The sequence below is a fragment of the Fundulus heteroclitus genome, chromosome 19, assembly GCF_011125445.2.
Source record: "Fundulus heteroclitus isolate FHET01 chromosome 19, MU-UCD_Fhet_4.1, whole genome shotgun sequence".
In the NCBI taxonomy this organism is placed as follows: Eukaryota; Metazoa; Chordata; class Actinopteri; order Cyprinodontiformes; family Fundulidae; genus Fundulus; species Fundulus heteroclitus.
The window spans coordinates 6,728,295-6,752,801 of NC_046379.1; the positions used below are offsets into that span (position 1 = coordinate 6,728,295).

At 42.9% G+C, this 24,507-nt stretch overlaps 2 protein-coding genes across 2 annotated transcripts in view; one reads left to right on the plus strand and one right to left on the minus strand.

Annotated features, from left to right (window-relative positions):
* Window positions 1-12,586, plus strand: LOC105927647 (serine protease HTRA2, mitochondrial). The gene is made up of 8 exons (XM_012864518.3): window positions 1-667; window positions 2,960-3,164; window positions 5,522-5,716; window positions 6,931-6,963; window positions 8,925-9,033; window positions 9,111-9,180; window positions 9,268-9,363; window positions 11,950-12,586. The coding sequence occupies exons 1-8, from the start codon at window positions 198-200 to the stop codon at window positions 12,113-12,115; spliced, it is 1,344 nt and encodes a 447-aa protein (XP_012719972.2). The 5' UTR covers window positions 1-197; the 3' UTR covers window positions 12,116-12,586.
* The window catches only part of hif1aa (hypoxia inducible factor 1 subunit alpha a), a 17,066-nt gene continuing 4,868 nt past the window's right edge, over window positions 12,310-24,507 (minus strand). The window contains exons 2-15 of the mRNA XM_012864517.3: window positions 21,418-21,608; window positions 20,307-20,458; window positions 19,337-19,421; window positions 19,010-19,119; window positions 17,597-17,793; window positions 16,184-16,290; window positions 15,940-16,087; window positions 15,478-15,800; window positions 15,188-15,390; window positions 14,985-15,107; window positions 14,422-14,681; window positions 13,681-13,780; window positions 13,499-13,589; window positions 12,310-13,414 (exon numbers count right to left, since the gene is read on the minus strand). Of these exons, the coding sequence (XP_012719971.2) occupies window positions 13,251-13,414; window positions 13,499-13,589; window positions 13,681-13,780; window positions 14,422-14,681; window positions 14,985-15,107; window positions 15,188-15,390; window positions 15,478-15,800; window positions 15,940-16,087; window positions 16,184-16,290; window positions 17,597-17,793; window positions 19,010-19,119; window positions 19,337-19,421; window positions 20,307-20,458; window positions 21,418-21,608 (2,254 nt within the window). The 3' untranslated portion in view covers window positions 12,310-13,250. The remainder of the gene's footprint in view (window positions 13,415-13,498; window positions 13,590-13,680; window positions 13,781-14,421; window positions 14,682-14,984; window positions 15,108-15,187; window positions 15,391-15,477; window positions 15,801-15,939; window positions 16,088-16,183; window positions 16,291-17,596; window positions 17,794-19,009; window positions 19,120-19,336; window positions 19,422-20,306; window positions 20,459-21,417; window positions 21,609-24,507) is intronic.

A 24,507-nucleotide genomic window follows, 5' to 3' on the forward strand; every position in this document is an offset into this window, starting at 1 on the left:
TCCGGGGTCAGGTTCCTGTAACCTCAATCGCTGAGAGTCAGAGGAGGAGCGAATTTAAAGGAAAACTATTTACCCGACTTAATCCTGTTATCACGGGTTAAATCGATGTTGCCAGTAATCCAGAACAACTCTTCGTATTAAGGATATAAAGGTTTCTTAGCCATAAAAAGGACCGAGCGGTGACTGAGTGATGCAACATGGCAGCAGCTGCTGTCAACAGGAGGTTTGTGTCGGTTCTACTTTTCCGCAGCCGTGGGCTGGACACTGTGGGCCAGAGGACACTCTCCTGTCTCCCCACTGTCCTGACCAGCCAAGAACCGGGGAGATTCCGGTGCTTTAACAGCGGAGGACCAGAGGGCCACCGGAGCCTGGACTGCAGGGCTCCAGCATGGAAGGAAGGAGGCGGAAGGACGGGCAGCTCTGGCCGGCTGCGGTCTCTCTCTGTAGGGTTGGCGCTCTGCGGCGCGGCGCTCCTGGACCGGCTCAGGGAGGACCAGGTGGAGCCAGAAGGATCTCCGGGATCCAGCAACTTTCTCAGACTCTTCCTGCCGTCTGCGCGGTGTGCCTCCCCCTTTAGGCCGGACAGCCCCCGCTTCAGATACAACTTCATAGCAGATGTGGTGGAAAAGTCCACTCCAGCCGTGGTGTACATCGAGATCGTGGGCAGGTGAGTGGGCCTGAGGCCGGGGTAGCGTGTGGATGGCAGGAGGTGTCCCAGATCTCCAAAGAAAATTAGTGGGATGCACTCATTACTAGCTCGATTATTTGTTTTTAATATGAATGACAACCTAAAAATCGTTTGGCCACCATTGTTTTAGAGCAGGGGTGTCAAACTCATTTTGGTTTAGGGGCCGCATTCAGCTTAATCTGATCTCAAGAGGGCCACACGAGTTAACTCATTGCAGGATTAAATAGAACTAATAAAAGGACTTTTTGTTGATTTTTATATTTAAATGAATTTCACTTTTACACAATATATTATGAATAACCTCAGCGTTTTTAAGAAAAGTATGTGCAATTTCAACAATACTTTTACTCAGTTAAACATTTACTTGTGCATTATGCATAAGAACTGATCACAGTGATTGTACAATGTTGAAAAACATTTATTCAAATTTTTTGGAACTTAAAAACTCTATCCTACATGACAAAATACATCAAACAGATAAAAATTAAGAAATTATTTAAAATCAATTTTCCACATCTGAAGTTCAGTGCTACCATCTGCTGATTAAAACACAGCGCCCCTCGTGGACAATACAGGAACTGCATATTTTAAATTAAACTAAGTACAGTACATGTTTTTTCCCAATAATTATTTTATCATTCTCTTCCTTTTATCTCCTCTTTCTTTCACCTTTTCTTTTGATCTTATTGTTCTTCCTTTCCTCTCCTACTTTCCTATTGTAGTGTCCATATCATTTGAGATATTCCCCACATGAATCATAATAAAACTATTCGCATTCATAAATCAAGCGGAGCACTATGGCAAAAGCAGTACTGCTCCACTTGTGAAAGTCAAATCTGATGAGCTCTTTTTGGCATTAAGACAAGTTAATTCTTATTGCCCCATTGCCAGACAGGACACTGGATAAAAAAAAATAAATACTTTTTTTTTTTTTTTTGAATAATGATAATGCATTTAGCCAGCGGGCTGGACTAAATTGCTCGGCGGGCCGCATTTTTGACACCCCTGTTCTAGAGGGAAGGGGCATCATTTACAACCCCTAATGTTGGGATCAAACCGGTTGGCCTGAGTAAAACCAACATTTTTACTCTTAGAGGGTCTATGAAAAGACAAACTTTCTGTCTGTTGTGTGAAAGAATGTGACCTCTTAGGGTCACGTTGCAATTTATTTATCTCACTTTTGGTGAAGTGTATTTTCGGACCATAAGGCGCACCGGATTGTAAGGCGCATTAAATATTCTTCCCAAGTGAATGAGATTTTTGCACTTAAAATAAGAGCAATTGATCTTCATCGTCTTGTTTCATATGCAAGATATCTAATGATCTTATTTTAGGGGTGATAATACTTATTTCATTGACAAATAGTCTTGTTTAGCTGCTCAAAGCAGGGAAAAATACACTAATTTCAAGAAAATTTTTACTTATTTTTAATTTGCAGTGCGTCCACAGCTCTCTATCCCTCTCTGTCAGGAGGACAGAGGAGCTCGACTACAACTGCCCTATTTCTAACATAAAGCCATAATAAATTTAAATTTTATACTGAATTAACTTATTAGGTTTATTGTTGCTAGCGCTAGCTGCCTTACGTGAATGCACTTCTAGTTTAGACATTACAGTCAGGCAGTCTTGTAGACTGCTCAAGGGTCGTATCAGGTACACTGCAAAAACGGATCTAAAAATAAGCAAAATGTTCTTAAACAGTGTTTTTGTCCTTGATCTGAGCAGGTAATTATGATTATCTGCCAATGGAATGAGTATTTTGATCCCTAAATTAAGATAATCAGACATCCTGCACTTGAAATAAGATGATGGAGATGAATTGTTCCTATTTTAGGTGCAAAAATCTTATTCTATTGGCAGATCATCTTATTTACCTGCTCAAATCAAGGGCAGATAAACCAATTTTAAGAAAATTTTACTTATTTTTAGTTCCATTTTTGCAGTGTAGTGACACAGTGTACCGTAATGCTCTGAATATCCATTGAGCGGAGCGGCTTCGTTGCTAATCAAAGTCATACTTACACATTATAACAGATTTTTGAGCACGTTGTACCACATAAAATCAGTCAGTAAGCACAATGGTGATCATATATAAGGCACACCATAAATTTTTGAGAAGATTTACGGACTTTAAGTGCACCTTATGGCTCTGAGCTTGATCTTTGTCAGATTTTATCTGCCGCTTAAACAATTTTGGTTCTTTTCAAGGAGCTTAACACAAGCACCACTGTGTGAGTTGTCAGGCTGAAAGCTGCTTCTCCTGTTTTCCAGACATCCGTTTTCAGGCAGAGAAGTCCCCGTGTCAAACGGGTCGGGTTTCATCGTCAGCAGCGAAGGCCTCATCGTCACCAACGCCCACGTCGTGGCCAACAAGAGAGGCGTCCGCGTCAAGCTCACCAACGGCGACACGTACAACGCCACGGTCCAGGACGTCGATCCCGGGGCAGATATCGCCACGATCAAAATCACACCAAAGGTGAGGAAGGGGGGGTGGGTATGTCCCACACTGCAAAAAGGGAACTAAAAATAAGTAAAACTTTCTTGAAATGAGTGTATTTTACCTTGATTTGAGCAGGTAGATAAGACTATTTGCCAATAGAATGAGACTTTTGCACTTAAGACAGGAACAATTCATCTCTAAAAAACATAATCAGACATCCTGCACTTAAAATAGGATGATGGAGATGAATTGTTCCTATTTTAAGTGCAAAAGTCTTATTCCATTGGCAAATAGTCTTATTTACCTGCTCTAATCAAGGAAAATTACAATGATTTCAAGAAAATTTCACTAATTTTTAGATCTGTTTTTGCAGTGCAGGAAACAGAGGCGTTCACAGCGTCTCCCCAAAAGACGGTACAAAGTCAGCAGAGTCAATGTAAAGTCAGACTGGACACATTCAGCTCTGCTTTATAAGAAAACATCCCTCAGACTTCACTGCTGTAATTATTCAACATTAGCAGCTGCACGCTTGGATATATAGCTGCTATCCCAACGTCTTGTTATTTCTTAGATTTTAGAAGGCCTGTAAGTTTTCTATTCATCTTAAATGAATGGTTTCAAACGGCCGGGTTCCTGGAACTTTGAGATTCACCCCTGCTTCAATAACACCAGTGTCGGTATTCACAAAGATCCTCAGAGTCCTCACAGAGAGCCGCTAACGTAGTGAGGAGATGTTTGATCCTGTTGCCAGGGGTGACACTGTCTTTCAAGAGGTGTGATTGGTTGATACAGGAAACAAACAGAAAAAAAATACAAGTAATCATTGGAGAGAAATTAACCAGCTAGACTGAATTAAGAGGTCTGTGATATGACGATGACACTTAGCTTAAACTTGATTGTCACACAGCAGCAAAATGTTTGAACGTACTTTATTCACCCCCCTCATCAGTATTTAGATTTTCTTATTATCTTTACTCGCCGTTCTGGTCGTTTTACTTCTTCATCTATTTGATATTAATGCACACTCAGCTGTCAGCGTTTTACTGGGGTTGCCTGCTTGTATAAAGAGGTTGGATTTGGCAAAACGACCGTCATAAAACGGAGAGAAAATGTGAGGGAAAAAAAAAAACAACCGGACAGAGTAGCAGCGTCTGAAGGAGAATAGAGGAGTGTTGAAAGGTAAATTGGTCCCAGGATCACAGTGCTAAGAGAAAGACTTAGAAGCGCATTTACGAGTGATCTATATAATTTTCTCTGCTTTTATGCACCAACCTGGAATGTGAGAAGTGCTCTAAAACCTCCTGACTGTGGAAACTTTCCACTGAACCTCAGCAACATGGATTCTGTGCCTCTCCTCTCCTCCTCCAGACTCTGGGACCTTGATTTCCACAGAAAAGCTAAATTTACTTTCATCAGAGAACATAACTGTGGACGACTCAGCAGCAGTCCAGTCCTTTTTGTCTTCAGTCCAGGCGAGACGCTTCTGACGCCGTCTCTTGTTCCAGAGTGGTTGACACCAGGAACGCTGCAGCTGAACCAGGACCTGCAGACGTCTGTCTGGTGGTTATGAAGCTCTGATCCAGCTGCAGTCCACTCTTTGGGAATCTCCAACACATTTTAATGGGTTTTGTTTCACAATCCTCTCCAGGGTGCAGTCATCCCTGTTGCTTGTACACTTTTCTTCTACCACATCTTTTCCTTCCCTTCATTTCTCTATTAATGTGCCTGGACACAGAGCTCTGTGAACAGCCAGCCTCTCTAGCAATGACCTTTTGTGTCTTGCTCTCCTTGTCAAGGTGTCAAAGATCGTCTTTAGGACAACTGTCCAGTCAGCAGTCTTCCCCACAACTGTGTCGCTAAATTTACTTTCATCAGAGAACATAACTGTGGACGACTCAGCAGCAGTCCAAACTGACTGAGAGACCATTTAAAGGCCTTTGCAGGTGTTTTGAGTTAATTAACTGATTAGAGCGTGGCACCAGATGTTTGCAATTTTGCAATATTCTACTTGTCTGAGATTCAGAATTTGGGGTTTTCATTAGTTATCAAAATTAAAAGAAATAAACACTTGAAATGTATCAGTCCGCGTGTAATGACTGGATCTAATATACAAGTTTCCATTTCTTAATGAAATTACTGGAAAAAGATCAACCTGTTCATGATATTCTAATTATATGACCAGCAAAGTAAACTATGAGACAGATTATGTGCTAAAAAAAAAAAATCAAGCTTCTCTGGCTTCTCCCGGTGGTCCTACTGCCATTTGCAGAAATACAGCGCTCCCGGTCAGAAACGACCAATCAGAGCCAGGAGGAATGTCCTGGTGTTCGGCAAACATTCAGAAAAGCTTTTCTGCTCCTCTCTCATGTTGTTTTCACCCGTCTGGCCTGCAGAAACCTTTACCCACGCTCAAACTGGGTCAGTCGTCGGACGTTCGTCAAGGAGAGTTCGTGGTGGCCATGGGAAGTCCGTTCGCTCTCCGGAACACGATCACCTCAGGAATCGTCAGCTCAGCGCAGAGAGGAAGCAAAGAGCTGGGCCTGTCCAACTCCAACATGGAGTACATTCAGACGGATGCGGCCATCGATGTGAGTATTACTATCTTTTTATTTAGCTGTTTGATACGACAGAGCACTGGGGCCGTTGTAGATGAAAGAAAACAAAATTTGCAAAAATACACTGCAAAAACTAAACAAATAAGTAAAATCTTCTTGAAATTAGTGTAAATGTCCTTGTTTTGAACACGTAAATAAGATGATTTGCCATTGGAATGAGATTTTTGCATTTAAAATAGGAACAACTCATCTCCATCATCTTATTTAGGGGGTAAAATATCTAATTATCTTATTTTAGGGATCAAAATACTCATTCCATTGGCAGATAATCTTATTTATGTTCTCAAAACAAGGACATATACACTAATTTCAAGAAAATTTGACTTATTTTTAGTTCCGTTTTTGCAGTGTAAACCCAGAAATTGTGAGATTATTTCACATATTTATTAAAAAAAACTTGAATGTTTTCTGTTGCCCAAAAGTTGTAAACTTGCAAGATTTTTTCATGATTAAAGGTATATATTTACAACATAAAAATTAAGATATTCTCTGACATGGTTAGGTCAGGCATATGCATGAACGTTTTCTGGGATTATAAAGAGACATTTAGATTACGAAAAAATAAAAACAGAAGACCTCGAAGGTTTAGGTGGTAAATTTAGAAGATGCACATATTGAAGCACATATTGATCAAATAAACACAATTTTACTCCTATTTTTATGGTTGTAAAATTATGAAAAAGATAAAACCTTACATTTTCTTGTATGTGTTGCTGATGTCTGTGGAAAATTATGTAAAAAAAAAAAAAATAAGATAGTTTACAGCCGATGATAAAATGTGAACGACTACAAAGTGACCCGGTGGAGGGCTGGAAAGTCCAGAGTCTTTATTTTTGAGAGGAAAACCCCTTTTTGAAACATTTTCTGTGTTAAACCCACCGACTGGTCCACAAATGTGAATTAAAGGTGTAACACATTGAAATGTTTATTCCAGTGTTACACAACCTTTATAATTTTTGGTCTGTTATATCAGCAGTTAAAAAAGGAGGAGGATCAAAGTCCAAACATTAAACGCTCACGATGCACGCTGGATAAAAGCGCTGAGCTCCTTTTAGCTTCAGAAAATCCCCGTCTTTCTGAACGTCACTGGTTTCTAAAGCCTGAAGGTCTGTTATGACCCAGGTTTCGACTGTATGAAGGCTTCTTCACGTCTCGTCTGACCTATTTTCCTGTTTGTTTTGTTTTAGTTTGGAAATTCTGGCGGTCCTTTGATTAATCTGGTGAGTAACCGTTTCTGTTTGAGCTGTGCTTTCAGGTATGTGGAAACCTGATCTAATCTCCATTGACATCCAGCGATCTGTGCAATGGAACAACAGAATGTAAGGCAAGGCAAGCTTATATATAAAGCAGTTTCAGTAACAAGACGATTCAAAGTGCTGTACATGAACAGAAAAGCAATTACAGAGTGAAATATTACGTAGGAAAAGAAAAACATTACATTAACAAAGGAATAAGCTAAACAAATCCTTGACTAGACTTCTATCATGCTTTAACAAATATACAGAAAGCATAATATCACAGCACTCTATTCATAATAAGAAATAAACTTGGTAAATCCTTATAAAATAATTTAGTCAAACTTTTCTAAAGCTGCAACTAGAATAACTTCTTTTGTTTAGGTGTTTCACCAGAACAAGCTTCATCACTAACATTTTAAAGCTTAGTTGTTTCAATACATATATTACCAAAAGAAAAATATTACATTAAGCTAAGTAAATTCTTGACTAGACTTATTTTGTATCACTGGAACAAGCTTCATCACTAATAATTGAAAGCTTAATTGTTTCTATTCATACATTAACAAAACCCTTAAAACTACAATTTAAAGTACTTCTTGATTCTGAGATCATACAAGTTGCTATATATTAGAAAGTTCATATATTATTATGACCCGAGGAAATTGTTTTAAAAATTCGATGACAAAGTGGATTTTTAAGGCTTTTTAGCACAAGGCTCATAAAAAAATATTGCACCGGGTGTCACGTGACTGATGACATCATTCGTTGACAAGCGTTGATCTGTTGACATTGCAACAAGTTACTTCCTGGTTGCAAACTCGCTTTCTCAAACACAAATAGACAAATTAAACATGGCTAAAAGGTGTGTTGGTATTGTTGGTCAAATATTGTTGGGAGTGGTGGCCTAGTGGTTAGAGCACAGAGGTTCTGAGTTCAACTCCCACAAGCTGCCATTCTGGGTCCCTGAGCAAGACCCCCAATTGCTCCCCAGACTTGAATAAATCGCAGCACCTGACCAGGTTCAACATATCTAAGGCCGGAAGGTTTGTCTTGTATTTATGTGAATGTCTGGATATAAAATTCAGACCCCACCCGCCTTAAACCGGATGTTTCTCCTGACTCATCACTTAGTTTTGTTAAACTACGGTAAATACATTCTGCCCTGACTGATCCTTTCCAGCCTCTTTGTGTCTGAGGTCATGATGAACAGTGTTGGGGGGTAACGCGTTATAAGAAACGCGTTAGAGTACTCTTGTTAGTTTTTTCAGTAAGGAGTAATCTAACGCGTTAGTTTTGCAAATTCAGTAATCAGTAACTCTGTTATTTTCCAAAATAAGCACTCGTTACTCCGTTACTTTAAGAATTTCCCTAGATAGGGAAAGTAAAGTCCCTGCTTTTCTGCATTTAGTCAGATGCGGCTGCTTACGTGTGTACCCTGCTCCTTGCCTCTGTGTGTGTGTGTGTGTTTGGAATTGCGCATGTCCTGCGAGTAGAATTAGAAATATTTAAAGAAGGCATATGGACAATACTAAACCATAAGAAACAATGCCGTTGCTGCTGAAAACCGCAAGAGAAAATTGTTGAAAATGTCAATGCATGCGCGATTATGAAAGTTATGTGATGGAGAATTAAAGCTGCTTTCACCACACTTCACTGTTCAACACAAAAGGGGGAGTATGTGTGTGTGTGTGTGGGTGTGGGTGGGGGGTGCATTGAATGGACATGGCAGCAAAAAAGTTGTAAAAACATAAATAAAAAAGCCAGAAACGAAAAAGTAACGCAATAGTTACTTTTACTGGTAACTAGTTACTTTTATAGTGGAGTAACTCAGTTACTTTTTGGGAGAAGTAACTATAACTATATATTTAACTATATATAATAATTACTTTTTCAAAGTAACTTGCCCAACGCTGATGATGAACCCATGTGTGTGCGTTCTGCAGGACGGGGAAGTCATCGGTATAAACACCATGAAGGTAACCGCAGGGATCTCATTCGCTATTCCGTCTGATCGCGTGAAACTGTTTCTGGATCAAGCTGCCAAAAGAACAAGTAAGGATAACAGAACCCGGAGCCACATTTCCACTGTAAAACAGTTTCTTTTTCACGTATTCTTGCTCCTCTCGCAGCCTCCAGGTTTGACGACTCGGGAACGCGGCCTCGGTACATCGGTGTTATGATGCTGACGCTGACACCAAGGTAAAGGCCTCGTTATCATTGACACCCTGCGGCGACGCACACCTGCAGTTGTCTCAAACTCAAACCAGCCGCCATTTTTGTTTTCAGCATCATAGCCGAGCTGAAGATGAGAGACCCGTCTTTTCCTAGTGTCCAACACGGCATTCTGATCCACAGAGTCATCACAGGATCACCGGCCAGCAGGTAACGTCTTCAGACTGATCTGGGTACGGCTGTGTGTATTACACTGCAAAAACGGATCAAAAAAATAAGTAAAATGTTCTTAAAAATAGTGTTTTTGTTCTTGATTTGAGCAGTTAAATGAGATTATCTGCCAATGGAATGAGTATTTTGGCCCCTAAAATAAGATAATTAGACATCCTGCACTTGAAATAAGATGGAGATGTGTTCTACCTATTTTAAGTGCGAAAATCTTATTCCATTGGCAGATCATCTTATTTACCTGCTCAAATCAAGGACAAATACTCATTTTAAGAACATTTTACTTATTTTCAGTTCCACTTTTGCAGTGTATACAGCGCTTTTTAAACCTCAGGAGTGGATTGGGGGGGGGGGGGGGGGTGTTGTTCTAGAAATGCTCCTGGGTAGGAAGCTCCTGTTCTGACACTATAAAAGATGTATGTGTGAAATATCTGACATTTTTATAGGTTTTGCTAGAAATAAATGTCATCACCATTGAGGGAACTTGACCAATTGTTTCCTCTTATTTATTTCCCCAAAGGAAATTCAATAAAGGTTGGGGCCAGATGCTTTGATTAGGGCTGCCGCCAGTGGTTATTTTAATAAATCAATCAATATTTTTTTTTTTATTAATTGGACAAGCAAGGGCTTCTAGCTCTAAAAGTGTTTTAAGAGTAAGTAGAAAGTATTGAATATCAAACATTCTTTCTAGAGTTTTCTTTAAGGATGCCTATATTTCTAGTTTTAATAATTGTTTTCAATTTAGGTCTGCGTCTTATTTTTCCTCCGTGTCTCACCAAAATTTCATTATGGTTACATAATAACACTAAAGACTCTGGATTCTTGAAAATTTAGCTTAAAGCCCTGCTCCTCTCTCCCATACAATGCCTTCACTAACTTTGTCAACAAAAGCTTTCTAAAATCAATCTGGCCAGGTGTGAATATTTGGTCAGTCATGAAATAACCGTGATAAAATGTTTGTTTTAGAAAGCCGACTTCAATTCAACTTGCCTGGATCAGGCCCGATTACTGATTAGACCCGTAGGGTCAACAGATCACTGAAATACAACATTTCTGACATGAAGTTGGCTAAAAGATCTCAAAAAGCAACACCTCGTGTCTGGATCAAGAGAAACAAACTCATTGACGTCCACCAGTCGACAAACTGCTGTAAAACTAACAAAAAGCTTAAATGGATCATAGCTAGGGTCAAATGCTGCTTTTTCCTGACTGAGAATCTGCAGCCATCAGTCTGTGATATACAGCAGGACAACGGTCCAAAGCACAGCAGCAAGTCAGTTTTATTTATTTATACGCTGCCTATTGTCAAAAAAAGAAAAAAGGTAATCTCAAGGTACTTTACAAAGTTTCTTCTGTTCTGATTGGTTAAAAAGGTTTTTGTCAAAGGAAACCCATCAGGTTTGCATTGAGCCATTGCATCGTTTACTCCTCCTAGACAGGTGTGGAGCCACAGTGGACAGTTGCTGGATCTGTGCCTTTGACTCTGCAGCAATCCCTCATACTGAGCATGCAAGTAGCGACAGTGGGGAGGATTAGTCTTCTTTAACAGGAATAAACCCCGATCGACTGGGGATTTGAGAAGAGACACAAAAAAGCACTGATCCAGGAGTACTTTCTATGTTAGAGAGGGTAATGGCAGACTAGCTCAATAGGAGGATTTATCGAGCAAAAGAAACAGGGACGTTTTCAGGTCAAGAGGATGAAAAAGAGTTATTTAGATCTGCCCCACAGACCCAAATCCATCTCTTATGGCTCAGAAATTACCTTTGTTCAGCTAAAAACAAACAAAAAAATGGGGTTTGGAGTGTCCTAGTCAAAGTCTGGACATAAATCCTGTTTAGGTGCTGTAGCTTGACCTCAAATGTGCCGTTTATGCTTAAAAAGCCAACCTGATGTGGCTGAAAAGGCAACAAATCCTGTTAGTTGTCACTAATGCTTAATGGCTGCTGTTACTATCAAGCTAAACCAACATTGAACCATGTTGGTTTGAAATGTGTAACGACCCTAAGCATTCCTAACCTGCACTGCAAAAAGGGAGCTAAAGGTAAGTAAAACCTTCTAGAAATGAGTATTTGTCCTTGATTTGAGCAAGTAAATAAGATTATCTGCCAATGGAATGATATTCTTGCACTTAAAATAGGAACAACTCATCTCCATCCTATTTCAGGTGCAGTATATCTATTTATTTTAGGCTCAAAATACTCATTCCATTGGCAGATAATCTTATTTACCTGCTCAAATCAAGGACAAATAAAGTCTTCTAGAAATGAGTATTTGTCCTTGATTTGAGCAGGTAAATAAGATTATCTGCCAATGGAATGAGTATTTTGAGCCTAAAATAAATAGATATACTGCACCTGAAATAGGATGGAGATGAGTTGTTCCTATTTTAAGTGCAAGAATATCATTCAATTGGCAGATAATCTTATTTACCTGCTCAAATCAAGGACAAATACTCATTTCTAGAATATTTTACTTACTTTTAGCTCCCTTTTTTGCAGCGTGCAGGGACGTCTGCTCCGTTTACTGGCTGCTGAAGTCACAAACTTTTCTCCAATCCTGTTCCAGAGCTGGGATGCAACCGGGAGACGTCGTGTTGGAGATCAACGGGGTCAAGGTGAACACCTCCGAGGAGATCTACCAGGCCGTGAGGAGCAGCCAGAGCATCAGCCTGGTGGTGCAGAGAGGAAGCAAGCTCTTCCACCTCCAAGTGACTCCTGAATACATCGAGTGAAAAAGCAGCCAAATATCTTCATGCTGCTGAGGAGAAAACTGTGAAACCAGACGACTGTTTTGTTTGTTTAATTGTGAATAGTTGCCAAAGTGGATGTGTGGTGATAATTTACCAGCTTTTCTGAGAATTTCTATCTTGGTTTAATTAATAAACTTGTCCATACAGGATAGTTTGTAAAATAAGAGAACTGGGAGCACATTTTATTAAAGCCATTTATTGTTAAACAGCAAAATGAAGCATGAGAGACTCGACACTATGGCAAGGAAGAATGGTATTAAAAGTGACTACCATTAACAGAGTAAATAAGCCTGTCCGGTCACAACTGGTGCTATGACTATGATTATAACGAGGAGAAACTGTGACCGTCGCACCTCTTTGAACTGCTTGGAGTTCGCCGCGCACTGAGTAAAAACCGAAAGCCATGAAGTCTTTTCATGTAGAAGGAAAACGCAGGAAGGTGGGAAAAAAAATAAAAGATCGGAGTCAAATTGAAATTTCCCTGGCGTATGTACAGTAACGCACACTTACAGTAATAAAGTGACATGTACTGGACTGCTACACAATTAAATGGAATTAGCTCACGAGACGGCTATTTAAAAACAGAGATAACATTCAAACCAGCTCAGGTTTAAAAACTAGACGCTCAGACTTTTGGGACTCAGGACGTTATGTACGAGTACTACAACATACAAGTATGGGAGGATGGGGGGGGGGGAGAAAAAAATAAAATAAAAGTTCATTTTTTTCCATTAGATCTACTTTAAAAAGGCTTCATTATATATATATTTTGCTGGTAATATTTTTTCTTCTTTTTAAGAAAATATAAGTTGTGCGACTGAAGCTTACAATACACTGCTGGCAGTAGGAGGAGGGAGGGGCGGGGGGGGGCAGGTTCTGCAGGGAACCCGCTGGAGATGGGTCCGTCGGTGAAGGCGCCGCGTGTGGAGGAGGCTCCATGGAGAAGAGAGGATCCTGCTATGGTTGGTTGTCACTGTGGAATGCTGCAAATATCACATAAGGTGCACAAACGGCAGCCGAGCTGGTCGAGCTCAAAACAGATACATAAATAAGTGGCAGTGGGGTCGGGTCGGGCATAATTGTAGTGTCCAGTCTAGTCCAGAAGTGCAGTCCTGACTCAGATGACGTGGTCCAGGGCGCGCAGCAGCTCCTCGCCCTGCAGCAGGTACTGGCGGCCCTGTAAGGGGGCGTTCACCTCGCAGTCGTAGCTGGTGAGCTGCGGCAGCGTGAAGGGGGAGCTGCCGCCGTCCGAGGTGGTGCCCAGCAGCCGGCTGGCCAGGTCTGAGAGAAGGGGGGGGGGGGGACACACGTTAATGGCTGCGACACGTTCCCGGGTTTTAGAAACGGAGACGCCTGGACGCTCACCTGAAGGCAGAAGAAGAACGGTCCTGGTTGCTCCCAACTCCGTGGCCTTCAGCTTTTTAACCTTCTCAGGCTGCTCTTGGCTCAAAGATCCCTGAAGAGGAGAAACATGAAAAGGTTTTAACCGCGGTCCCGTAAAGGCGAAGGTCTTTAAATGGACGGTGCCGACGAGCCGCTGGACCGACCTGTTCGATCAGCTCCTTTAGCTCGCTCAGTTTTCTCTTCCGCTGCACGTTCTGAAGCGCCACGGTTCTGAGAGGAACCTCTTTCTCCAGGTTTGGGACTCTGAAGAAGAAGAAGAACAGCAGCAGCCGTTATCAGGGGGGTTCCTCGCTTTGGTCTCAGGACCACATTTCCCAGAGTTCCCAGTCCCTTTTTGCTCATTTTAAAGTATAAAATACAGGAGCCAGGATGAATCTAGTGCAAATATTTCCACAGAAGTTAAGACTGTAAGGACACGGATGGATGGGTGGACAGACAAAAAGACAACAGATAAAATGAATGAAACACGTAAAAAAAAAAAGACTGCACTGCAAAAAGGGAACTAAAAGTAAGTAAAGATTTTCTTGAAATTAAAGTGTTTTTCCTTGATTTGAGCAGGTAAATAAGACTATTTGCCAATGGAATAAGATTTTTGCACTTAAAATACGAACATTTGATCTCCACCATCTTATTTCAAGTGCAGTTCATCTAATGACCTTATTTTAGGCATCAAAATACTCATTCCATTGGCAAATAATCGTATTTACCTGCCCAAATCAAGGAAAAATACACTAATTTCAAGAAACTTTTACCCACTTTTAGTTCCCTTTTTGCAGTGTGGGAACAAAATCTAGAATTTTGTTTTTCTAGAACCAGGAAAATACTGATATCTGACCCTTTTCCAGACTGCTTATGTACCCAAAAGATTGTTTTAAGACAGTTACCTCTTTGCAGCGGTGGCGGTGGGAGGGGGGGGCGAGCAGACGGGCTCGGGGGGAGCCGGAGAAGACGCGCAGCTCTCGGCGGCGCTGAACGGAGAGCCGGGGTAGCTCTGGACGTCCAGCGTGACGAGGCCCGGGGGGCTCTCCAGGGGTCTGACCGGCCCACAGGACAGAGGCTCTTCTGGGGCGAGGCCGGGCAGCTGGAAGTCATCGTCCATGGAGATGTATGGTGCAAACATCTCCAGCTCAGAGTCCTCCATCGCCTGAAGGGGGAGGAAACTAATGTTTAAGGACACGTTTTATGTTTAGAGTCGAGTTCTCGTTTCTTTTTTACACGAGGAAAGTAATCTATATTAAAGCCAATCAGAATCAATTTAGAGCCATAAATCAATTTAACATCTTTTTTTTTTTGGAAGAAACTAAAGCAATACTGTGTTTTTCATCAACTTTTGAGAAGATTAAAGGATTTTAAGTGCGCCTTATAGTCCGATAAATACGGCACGTTTAATCATTAAAACACAAAGAATCTATCTTGATTTTTTTTAGCAGAAATCAGAGATATTTGCCTCTGTGTTGAACGGCGTTTTGGGCTCTGGGTCGATGGCAAACAGCTTCTCCACCAGGTCCAGCTTGTAGTCGGAGCTCATCTCGGTGTCCATGGGGAAGGAAAAGCCCAGCGGGTGGTCGACCTAAAGAGAGGAGAGCAGAGATCAGGCCCTGCTCGCTGCGAAGCGGCATGAGAGTTTTGTTTGAGCCGGCGGACTCGTACGTCTGAAGGCTTGCGTGGCGGCGAGGTGGACACGGCCGGAGGAAAGCCGTCGGGTTTGGCCTCCTCGCAGGAGGAGGCGCTGGAGGCCTCCAGCGGCTCGGTGGGCGACAGCGGGGACAGAGGCAGCGCCAGCTTGTCGTCGGCGGAGGGCAGCATCACGTCGCTGTAGAGGGGGACGTCCTTCAGCAGGTGGGTCTCGGACTCTGCGGGCCAGAAGGAGTTTAAACATTTAGTTATTTTACGCCGAGTCACGAGGTGGACGAGCCCGACGGCACGACGAGGCGACGCACCGGGGCGGCTGAAGTCCAGAGAGATGATCATGTCTCCGGCTGCCGGCGCCAGCAGGGTCAGGGCGTCTGGCTGCTCCTTCAGCAGGTCGTAAAGACAATCCTGGGGCTGCAGCTCCACCTGCGTGAAGAGCTTGATCACCTCCAGGGTCTTCTCCTCCTCTTCCTCCTCCTTCACCGCAACGGGCTCGCTCTTCTCCGCCACGGCCTCGTCTTCATCCTCCTCCTCCTCCTGCTGCTGCTGCTTCTCCTCCTCCTCCTCCGGCGCCGGCTTCACGTTCTCCGTCTGCTCCAAAGACAGGATCAGTTTGTCCTCCTGGATGCCGCTGTTGGAGCACACAGACAGTTCTCAGCCGTAAGAGGAAACGTCAGCGGGTCTAGATGTGTCGGCGCTGAGCTGCCGGCCGCATTCCTCACGTTAACAAAACGCGGGACCTGAAGCCCCCCCCGCCCCCCCTGCAGTACCTGAGCACAAAGTTGACGCACACGACACACTGAGGCTGGGAGTTCTTGTTGTTGTAGATGACGGTGGCCTGTGTTTCTACCCACACGAAGCCGCCTCTCTTCGCCAGCATGCGGTACTGACCCGTGGTGACCTGGCCCTTTGCAAACACTGGCAACAGCAGGGGGGGGAGGAAAGGAATACTTGGATCAAAAGCTGGCTTAGAAAACAACCAAACTGGGTTATGTTTCTGTCACAGACGCTTACAGTGATGGTGAGTCTTTGTGAGATAGTCCGAGTCCAGAGCGTGGTAATACTCGTACACGGACCGGTTCAGCAGGTCCTCCGGGTCGTAGCCCATCAGCTCGGTAATCCTGGAGACAAATTTAAGTTCAGCGTCTCCGTCTTGTAGTTCCCCCCGCCGGGCACTAGGGGTCTCCGTGTGACCGTGCCAGGAGCGGCTCTTAGCCACCGTTAATACTGACTAGGGCTGGGCGATAAATCGATTTAATCGATTAACTCGAATTTACAATTCTTTAAGATTTAATTTTTGGAAAAATCTGGATTTTATTTTGCCAATACACTCATTGGGTTTCCATGAAGAGAACAGCATGTGATGCTGAATATATGTTTAGGCAAATGTATTGTCAAAATATTGTTAAGTACAAACTTTTTTTTTTTACCATAATACGAGGTACTTAATTTACTTCTTTTTTTTAACTTAGTTTGAAGTTCACAAGTGCAGTGAAGCCTGTTCTTAGCTCAATGTGTAATACCACTAGCAGCAAATGTTTTGTTATCAGGGTTCCTACAGCACAAGGCAAGTTAAATTGAAGACTTTTTAAGACTTTTTAATGCCACTTGAAATAAAAAGTTAAGACCAACTTCACGATAAACAAGATAAACCTGGATGCGACAACTTTACCCAAATGTTTATTTTAACATAAACCATTACTTTCTGTCTCAGTAGACATGTTAAAGATTTTGAAAAACATTCCATATAGGAAGAAAGCTAAAAACACACAAATTACAGATATATTTTTAACAACTACTGAACTGAATTCACAAACGTTGTTTTGTTCCCTACTAAAATAAACTATAAATCAGTTTTTAACACCACAACATAACCAGTGCCAACTCTTTTTCCCAGCTATGGTCCGGCCGCAACAGTTTTTATTGGTTCAGCTATCGGGACGGAACCAATAATGGTTACATTGAGCCGTTTGGTAAATTTAAAAAAAATATATAATTGTATCAATTATTTGACTGTTTGGTAAGGATTACAAAAATAAAATCCTATTTATGACCTGGTAACAATTTTAAGACCTAAGAAAGACTGATTTAAGACATTTTAATGCCAATTAAGGCCTTAGTTTTATATTACAGAATTCAATGCCTTTTAAGACTTTTTAAGGATCCGCAGGAACCCTGGTTATATTTTCATTGTTTATAATGGCACGGCTACCATCTTGTTTTGCATGTTTCACAGCTTGTTTTTAGTTGCACTTTGAATTCAGGTCAACTCCCTGATGAAATGCTTGACATAAAAAGCAAGGTTTTAAAATAATTTCTTTAATTTCTTTTTATGAAACAAAAAAGGAGGAAAAAAATCTGGTATTTGGTATGATAAAATCGGATATTTATTTTTTTTAATCCATATCGCCCAGCCCTAATACTGACCTCTCGTCGCAGTACGTGAACTTCATGTCCATGGTGTGGCGGCTCAGGAAGGTCTTGGTGTCGAGGGGGACCTCGATGTTGGACGGGTGGGGGATGGGGTCGCAGATCAGCACCAGATAGGGGACGGGTGGCTCCGTGTGGCCGTCGGCGCTCTGCTCGCTGCTGTGGACGCGGACGTGGCCCGAGCAATGCAGCACCTGCAGAAACAACGGGTCGGGTGGCACCAGTCAGAGTCCTGGGAGCGCCAGCGGGGTCCAAAGTCTGGAAGCACCGCCAGTTTAACAACGCTTTTTCTGCAGGACCAGACGAAGCGGCTGGATGGCCGCTGAAGAGAGACGGTTTGTAGCCGACTAAACTTTTAGATCCACGTTTGACCAGATCTGATGCGCACAAAAATAAATAAATAAATCTATTCCTCTGTATGCCGCTGGAATCAGGTTTTATGGTTATAGACGCCTCACATCCACTTCACCGCGCCTTTAAATCAGACCCTGGAGGACAAATAAAGTTTGATTGACTTTAAATGTGTAGAAATATTAGAGTCTAAATTAACTTTTAAAACCAGAAGGATTACGTTTAATGCATCACAAATCATTTATAAGTTACTTGGAAAGGTTACATACTGCAATTATTAAATTTAAACTAATGTTTCTTTATTACAAAGATCCTGTAGAGCTGCGCTGATGACGACCTGATTGGTTTTCTCGTATTTCTGATCCTTTATTTCTAAATACATAAATAATAAGAAATGAAGGCGGTGAGTTTTTTTTTTTTCACACAATTTCAGATTTAAAGCACAAATATCTGTTCATGTTGTAGTTACTGGTAAAGAAGAAGTGAAACTTGACAAAATAAGTAATTGCTTTATGACGAAAATAAGCGACTTGGAGTTGAAATATTTTTTTTTACTGCAGTTAATCTTAAAATTGCTAATTTTCTGAACTCGGTGGATGTTGGGAAACATAGTAGCTCGTTCTGCAGCAGGTTCGTTATTGGTAATTGAAAGCAGCTCAGTGTATGACGTTGCAGATCCACGGCGTTTTCTAAAACACGATTTAGATCATGAATAAATCTCCCTAAACAGCTAAAATAGTTTCACGCTCAGGTTTTCTGGCAGACATCAGTAATGGTTCTGCCACAGTGACAGCTGCACTCAGACTGACCACAGCCGGCCGGCTTCAAAGCAGCCGGGTCCTTCCTGTAAGCCTGATGTACTTAACTAAAGGATAACTGAGCTGCAGCTTTCAGCGCGCACGTTATTAAAATCCTACTATTTGAAACGTAATTAACCTGTCAGCATGTAGCCGACACACATGGATGCAGTAAAGCAGCAGCAGCAGCAACAAACTGATCCGTTCTCATCTCAAAGCTTCGGTGAATCTCTGCAGGCGGACGAGCGTTTCTGTGGCCCACCTTCCACGTAGCCGACTTGACGTTGACGGTGCGGCCCCGGCTTGTGAGCGTGCATTTCATCCGCAGGAAGAAGCTCCGCTCTGCGCTTGGTTCCTTCGCCTTCTTGGAGCCTGAGATCACAAAAACAACAGCGATGGAGAGTCAGGGTCGTAAAAAGGGTTTGCCTCTCCCTCTACCAACGGCTTTTTATGGCTTTTCTTTCAGCGTAGCTGGAAGCTGCTGCTGTGAACATTTGCATAAAAGGGAAGAAATAAAAGCGACAAAGTGTTGCGCCAGATTACAGATAAGGAAGTGGAGTGTGAGCGGACCTCAGAGAGAACGACTCACCGGTTCTGTAGACCAGCATCTCCCTCAGCTCCTCCTGGTCGCAGGGATGTGTGAAGTCAAACACGCTGTGTCCGATCAGGTCAAACTGCAAGAGACGGGCAGAACCCAGTGAGTCGGGCCTCCTGTGGAACCAACTCCCAGTTTTGGTCCGTGAGGCAGACACCCTGTCTACTTTTAAGACTAGGCTTAAAACTTTTCTTTTTGACAAAAATTATAACTAGTGACTCATGTTACTCTGAGCTACCTTTATAGTTTTACTGCTATAGGCTTAGGCTACTGGAGGATATCAGGATCTAATTTTCTCACTATATAGAGTTCTACTGTTCTTCAATTATGCATTACGTGTTGTCATTTCTGCTTTAACTTTCTGTTTTCTCTCTTTTATCTCCATAGTAGGTACACCTGGTCTGGCGTTCTGTTAACTGTGACATCATCCAGAGAAGATGGCTCACCCGCTACTACCATCTAATGTAGAACAGATTACTGGATCAATGTGTGCTTCTGTGCTTTTTTGTCTCTCTTGTTGTGTCTCTGCTCTGTCTTCTGTAACCCCAGTCGGTCGAGGCAGATGACCGTTCATACTGAGCCCGATTCTGCCGGAGGTTTTCCTTCCCGCTAATGGGTGGTTTTTCTTCCCACTGTCGCTTCATGCTTGCTCAGTATGAGGGTTTGCAGCAAAGCCATGTACAATGCAGACGACTCTCCTTGTAGCTCTACGCTTCCCTAGGAGTGAATGCTGCTTGTCGGGACTTTGATGCAATCAACTGGTTTCCTTATATAGGACATTTTTGACCAATCTGTATAATATGATTGATTCTGACTTTGTAAAGTGCCTTGAGATGACATGTTTCATGATTTGGCGCTATATAAATAAAATTGAATTGAATTGAATTATTTTAGATTCCAAGTCAAGTTTTAGATTTCCCCAACTCCCTGCTTCCGACAGGTGAGCCAGTCACAACACACCCACCTGTGCCAGCCCCAGGCACTTGCTGACGTTTTCTGAGATGTAGATCATGTCTCCGTCTTCAGACAGCACCAGGAGGAAGCCCTCTAAAGCCTTCAGGTAGGAGCCGTTCAGCTGCATGTCCAGTGCTGGTTTGTCCTCCGCCACCGGCTCATCTGGACGGGAAATAAAAAGGTCAGATTATGACCAGGTAACGAGAAATCTGTCTAAAACGTGAACGCGCAGGCACAAAAACCCACAGCAGACGTTTTTTTTCTGCAGAGATCTATGTAAGAAGATAAGACGGCGAGCTTTCTGGGTCAGATAACTCGGTGGTTTCCTCTCAGATGTGTTACTGGGGCTTCCTCTGCGACGGCAGAGCGGTCCGCTCATTTAGCCGTAGATGTCGATTTATGACGCAGAGAAGCGTCTCGTTTTGAAGAGTCGGGGTAGCAGAAAGGTACAAAACTATTCCATTTGTGTTTTGATTCGTCACATAATATATTACATTTTAATTAGCATTTTATCAGTTATTTTAATACGACATTCAACAACAAGGAATCATTTTACAGTTTACCTCTAAGGCAGTTTAGCATTTTCAGACTCAATCCATCCATCTATGTTAAACTAATTATTGTTTTAAACACGCAAAACAATAACTCGCCCTAGTAAACACTTGTCAGGTTTTGGTTTTGCTAAAAAGACAAAACAAAGACTCCTCCCTTCAACAGCTTTACAGCTAATTATGTGGTTTAAATGAGCTTTTGTTTACATTTCAGTGATAATGAGTGTTTTGTTTCCGCTGTGGTGCCGTGTGGCAGAAACGTCTGCAGAGAAACTTTAACAGCTTCATCAGATTAAAAGCTGCACCAGAACCTGAGCTTTAACCAAGAACGTCGCCTCTCTGACCCCGACCACCGACTGACTCAGGCATCAGGCTGCTGCCACCTGCTCAAAAGGTCAACTTTAATATGGACGGCAGGAAAACGCTGATCGGGTTCCTGCTCACCTGTAAACACAGGTGCTGTAGGGGCGAGTCATTTAACGTACGCTCCGGATTACCGTCGAGTGTAACCTGGGAAAGCAGGAACCCAGACGACCCCGTTTACCCTCCGCTGGAAGCTCAGATACTGACCGACGCAGAGCAGCTTCTGCATGCGCAGGTAGCTGATGGTCAGCCTCATGATGGAGGCCTTGTCCAGGCTGGAGCTGGTGCTGTGGGGGAGGGGCAGCTGCTTGGCCAGCTCGTAGAACACCTCCGACTCCTTCCCGCGCCGGCATCTCGCCGCGTCCCTCGATTTCTCCTTCCTGCGCTCCGAGCTCACCCTGTGGGGAGAGACAGGCGATGGATTAGTACCGGGAGGACGAGCCGTCTGTGGTCTGGCAGCTACAGCGCCGCCGTGAAGGAGCTCCATGAAAACCCCGAACACGGAGCTGAATGTACGACCGCCTAAAAGCACTTTGCTATGAAATGCACGTCCAATTAAAATCGACCCGGTATGCACTCCCAGCCCTGACCGAGGCCGTTGGAGTTATTCTGGTCCCCTCCCCGCTCACTGCAGAGCAGCGGATAGATGCAGATTCAATCAGCGGACAGAGCAACAGGAGACTTCAGGTTTGGAGGCTAAAACTTTCCATTATACGCAGATGATTGGCCCGCTGAGGTTTAATGGCTTTCGGGTGTTTTGTCTGGTCTCAGCAGCTGCTGAACGAACCGGATGACACGTCCGTACCACCAGAAAGCACTTTTCTGCGTCTCCCCGGCTGACTGTAGCCTGCACTGCAAAAAGAGAACTAAAAATAAGTAGAATTATCTTGAAATGAATGTATTTGCCCTTGATTTGAGCAGGTAAATAAGATCGTCTGCCAATGGAATGAGTATTTTTACCCCTAAAATAAGATAATTAGATATACAGCTCTTGAAATGAGATGATGGAGATGAATTGTCCCTATTTTAAGTGCAAAAATCTTATTCCATTGGCAAATAATCTTATTTACATGCTCAAATCAAGGAAAAATACTCTAATTTCAAGAAGATTTTTCTTATTTTTAGTTCTATTTTTGCAGTCTGTAACCTCTGTCTGCCGGGCGCAGGCGGCCGTTTCTGCATTTCAGGCATATTTTCTCACCTGCGTTCACATGAAAACACACTCGTGCCGGACGGTAAACATCACCGGGCTCACGGAGAGCCGGCGGAGGCCATTTTGTGTGGCTGCTGTCTCGGCCGACCTCTAAACACCCTGAAGAACTTTGGTCTCACAACAACCCTGGAAGTGCTGCCGTATTCTCAGATTAATATATTTAGAGGCTGCAGCGTACTAAACTCACCCCTTCATACAAATAACATAAGAAAACAGCACAGCTATAGAAACAGGAGTCACAGAGAGCCCCCCCCCCCCCCATTACATAACACTGATAATCCAGCACCCCCTTCGTCTCATCTTCAGTTTGCAGCTGGGCTCCTTTCAGCTCGTACTGGGTTTATGAAGAAAGGCTGAAATGCAAACAAAGTTGGAGCTGGCAGAAGTGAGCGAGGGGATTAAAGGCAGCGGGAGACGGAGAAAAAAAAACGCCCCGCATGAGAATCACCTTGACCGGCGCTTCCAGTGTTGTTTGTGTACTCTGTTGCTCCGGGCTGACCCACTTTAGATGAGAACTGCTCACCGTATCAGTCCGTCCTGCTTACTGGGACGATAAGCGGGCTCCCATTATATAATCCAAAGCAGAGAAACACTCTTACACTCACAGGGCGACAAAGAAGGATAAAGTACCGTATTTTCTGGACTATAGGTCACACCGGACTATATGCATTTATTTATTTATCTAAAAACTGACATTTAATCTGGTGAGGCAACTTATTAAATCACACAGCGGCATCCAAACCCGGCTGAATAACCTGGAACATACCTGGGAGGATGAATGGGGAAAATTAGCAGCTCCAACCAGCAGGTTTTATCCAGCGCATTTCATCTTAACGGCCCGTTACGCTGAAAGTTGTCAAACTTTCGCCTAAATTAGACCAGCGTAGTGGTGCTATGTGCTAAGCTAACAGTACGACACGGATGCTTCAGAGCCACATAAAGCTCAGTGCATCAGAGAAGCCGTAACCCTGACAACAGACCTGTAAGCTAGCGCTAGCTGCTATTAGCTTCTCAGACCGCCCAATAAAGCGGTTCTGTCTCAGTCTGGGTCCTTGGAGCTGCACCACACAACGCTCTGCTGCCTGAATGCAGACTGAAACAGAGAAACAAACACGTTCAGTCTTTGTTGTCTATAGGTTAATGTTTCGATTCATTTTTAAATGGTACTGGAGCAGGATAGTTTTCACAAGCCTAGCGAGGCCCTCTTGCGTCTACAGACGGTAAAGTTTACTCCTTGGTTCATGCTGGTCAAGATAAATTACCATTTAAATCTGATATACAAGTCGCACCTGAATACAAGTCGCAGGATCGGCCAAACCATGAAGAAAAGAGCGACTTACAGTCTGAAAAATACGGTATGTTGCCTGGTTTCATTTCCTTTTCCAGAAAACATTTTTTTTTCTTCCTTTCTTTAAGCTATTTACACCAAATATACTTATTGTGATGAAAATAATGTCGACTACACCCCGATTTGGTTGAGATGCACTAAGAAGCACGCCGGTGATTTTAAGCTTGATCTGCCCATAACTAAGAGCTGCCAGGCAGGCTGTGGCAACAACACTCTTCGGTGTGGATGCGTTTACTGGGAGAAGACCAGTCCAAGCTAGCTACCGTTTTAACTAACCTTTGGTTCTGCTTTGACTAAATTCTTTCTAAACTCTTAAAGCCCCCAAAGTTAGAGCCGTAAGGAAATTTAGAGTCATGATAAAAAAAGGTCCTGCAGATTCATACAGATACAGTTATTGTTTTTTCTTTTAGGACCAGATTGTCAAAGTTCCAAGTCAGCTAGAGTTTTGTCTCCAATATGGCCGAGCACGTACAGAATGCAGGTTCAGGCTAAATATCGCCACTGCTGCCCGTTTGTGTCTGAGTGATGCGTAAAATATAAAATGTGTGTGGGATTAAGGAGTTCAGCTGAGGCGAAACAGACTCAAAACTCAGCACCTAGTTTTTTACCCTCCTCTGTGTTTCAGCCGGGACCTTAATGTAGACGGACAGATCCACTGGGGGCGCACAGGTAAACCCCAAAAGGTGCATCAATACATTACGCAAGTCAGCGTTCGTTGTCGCAGCACACCTTTAAG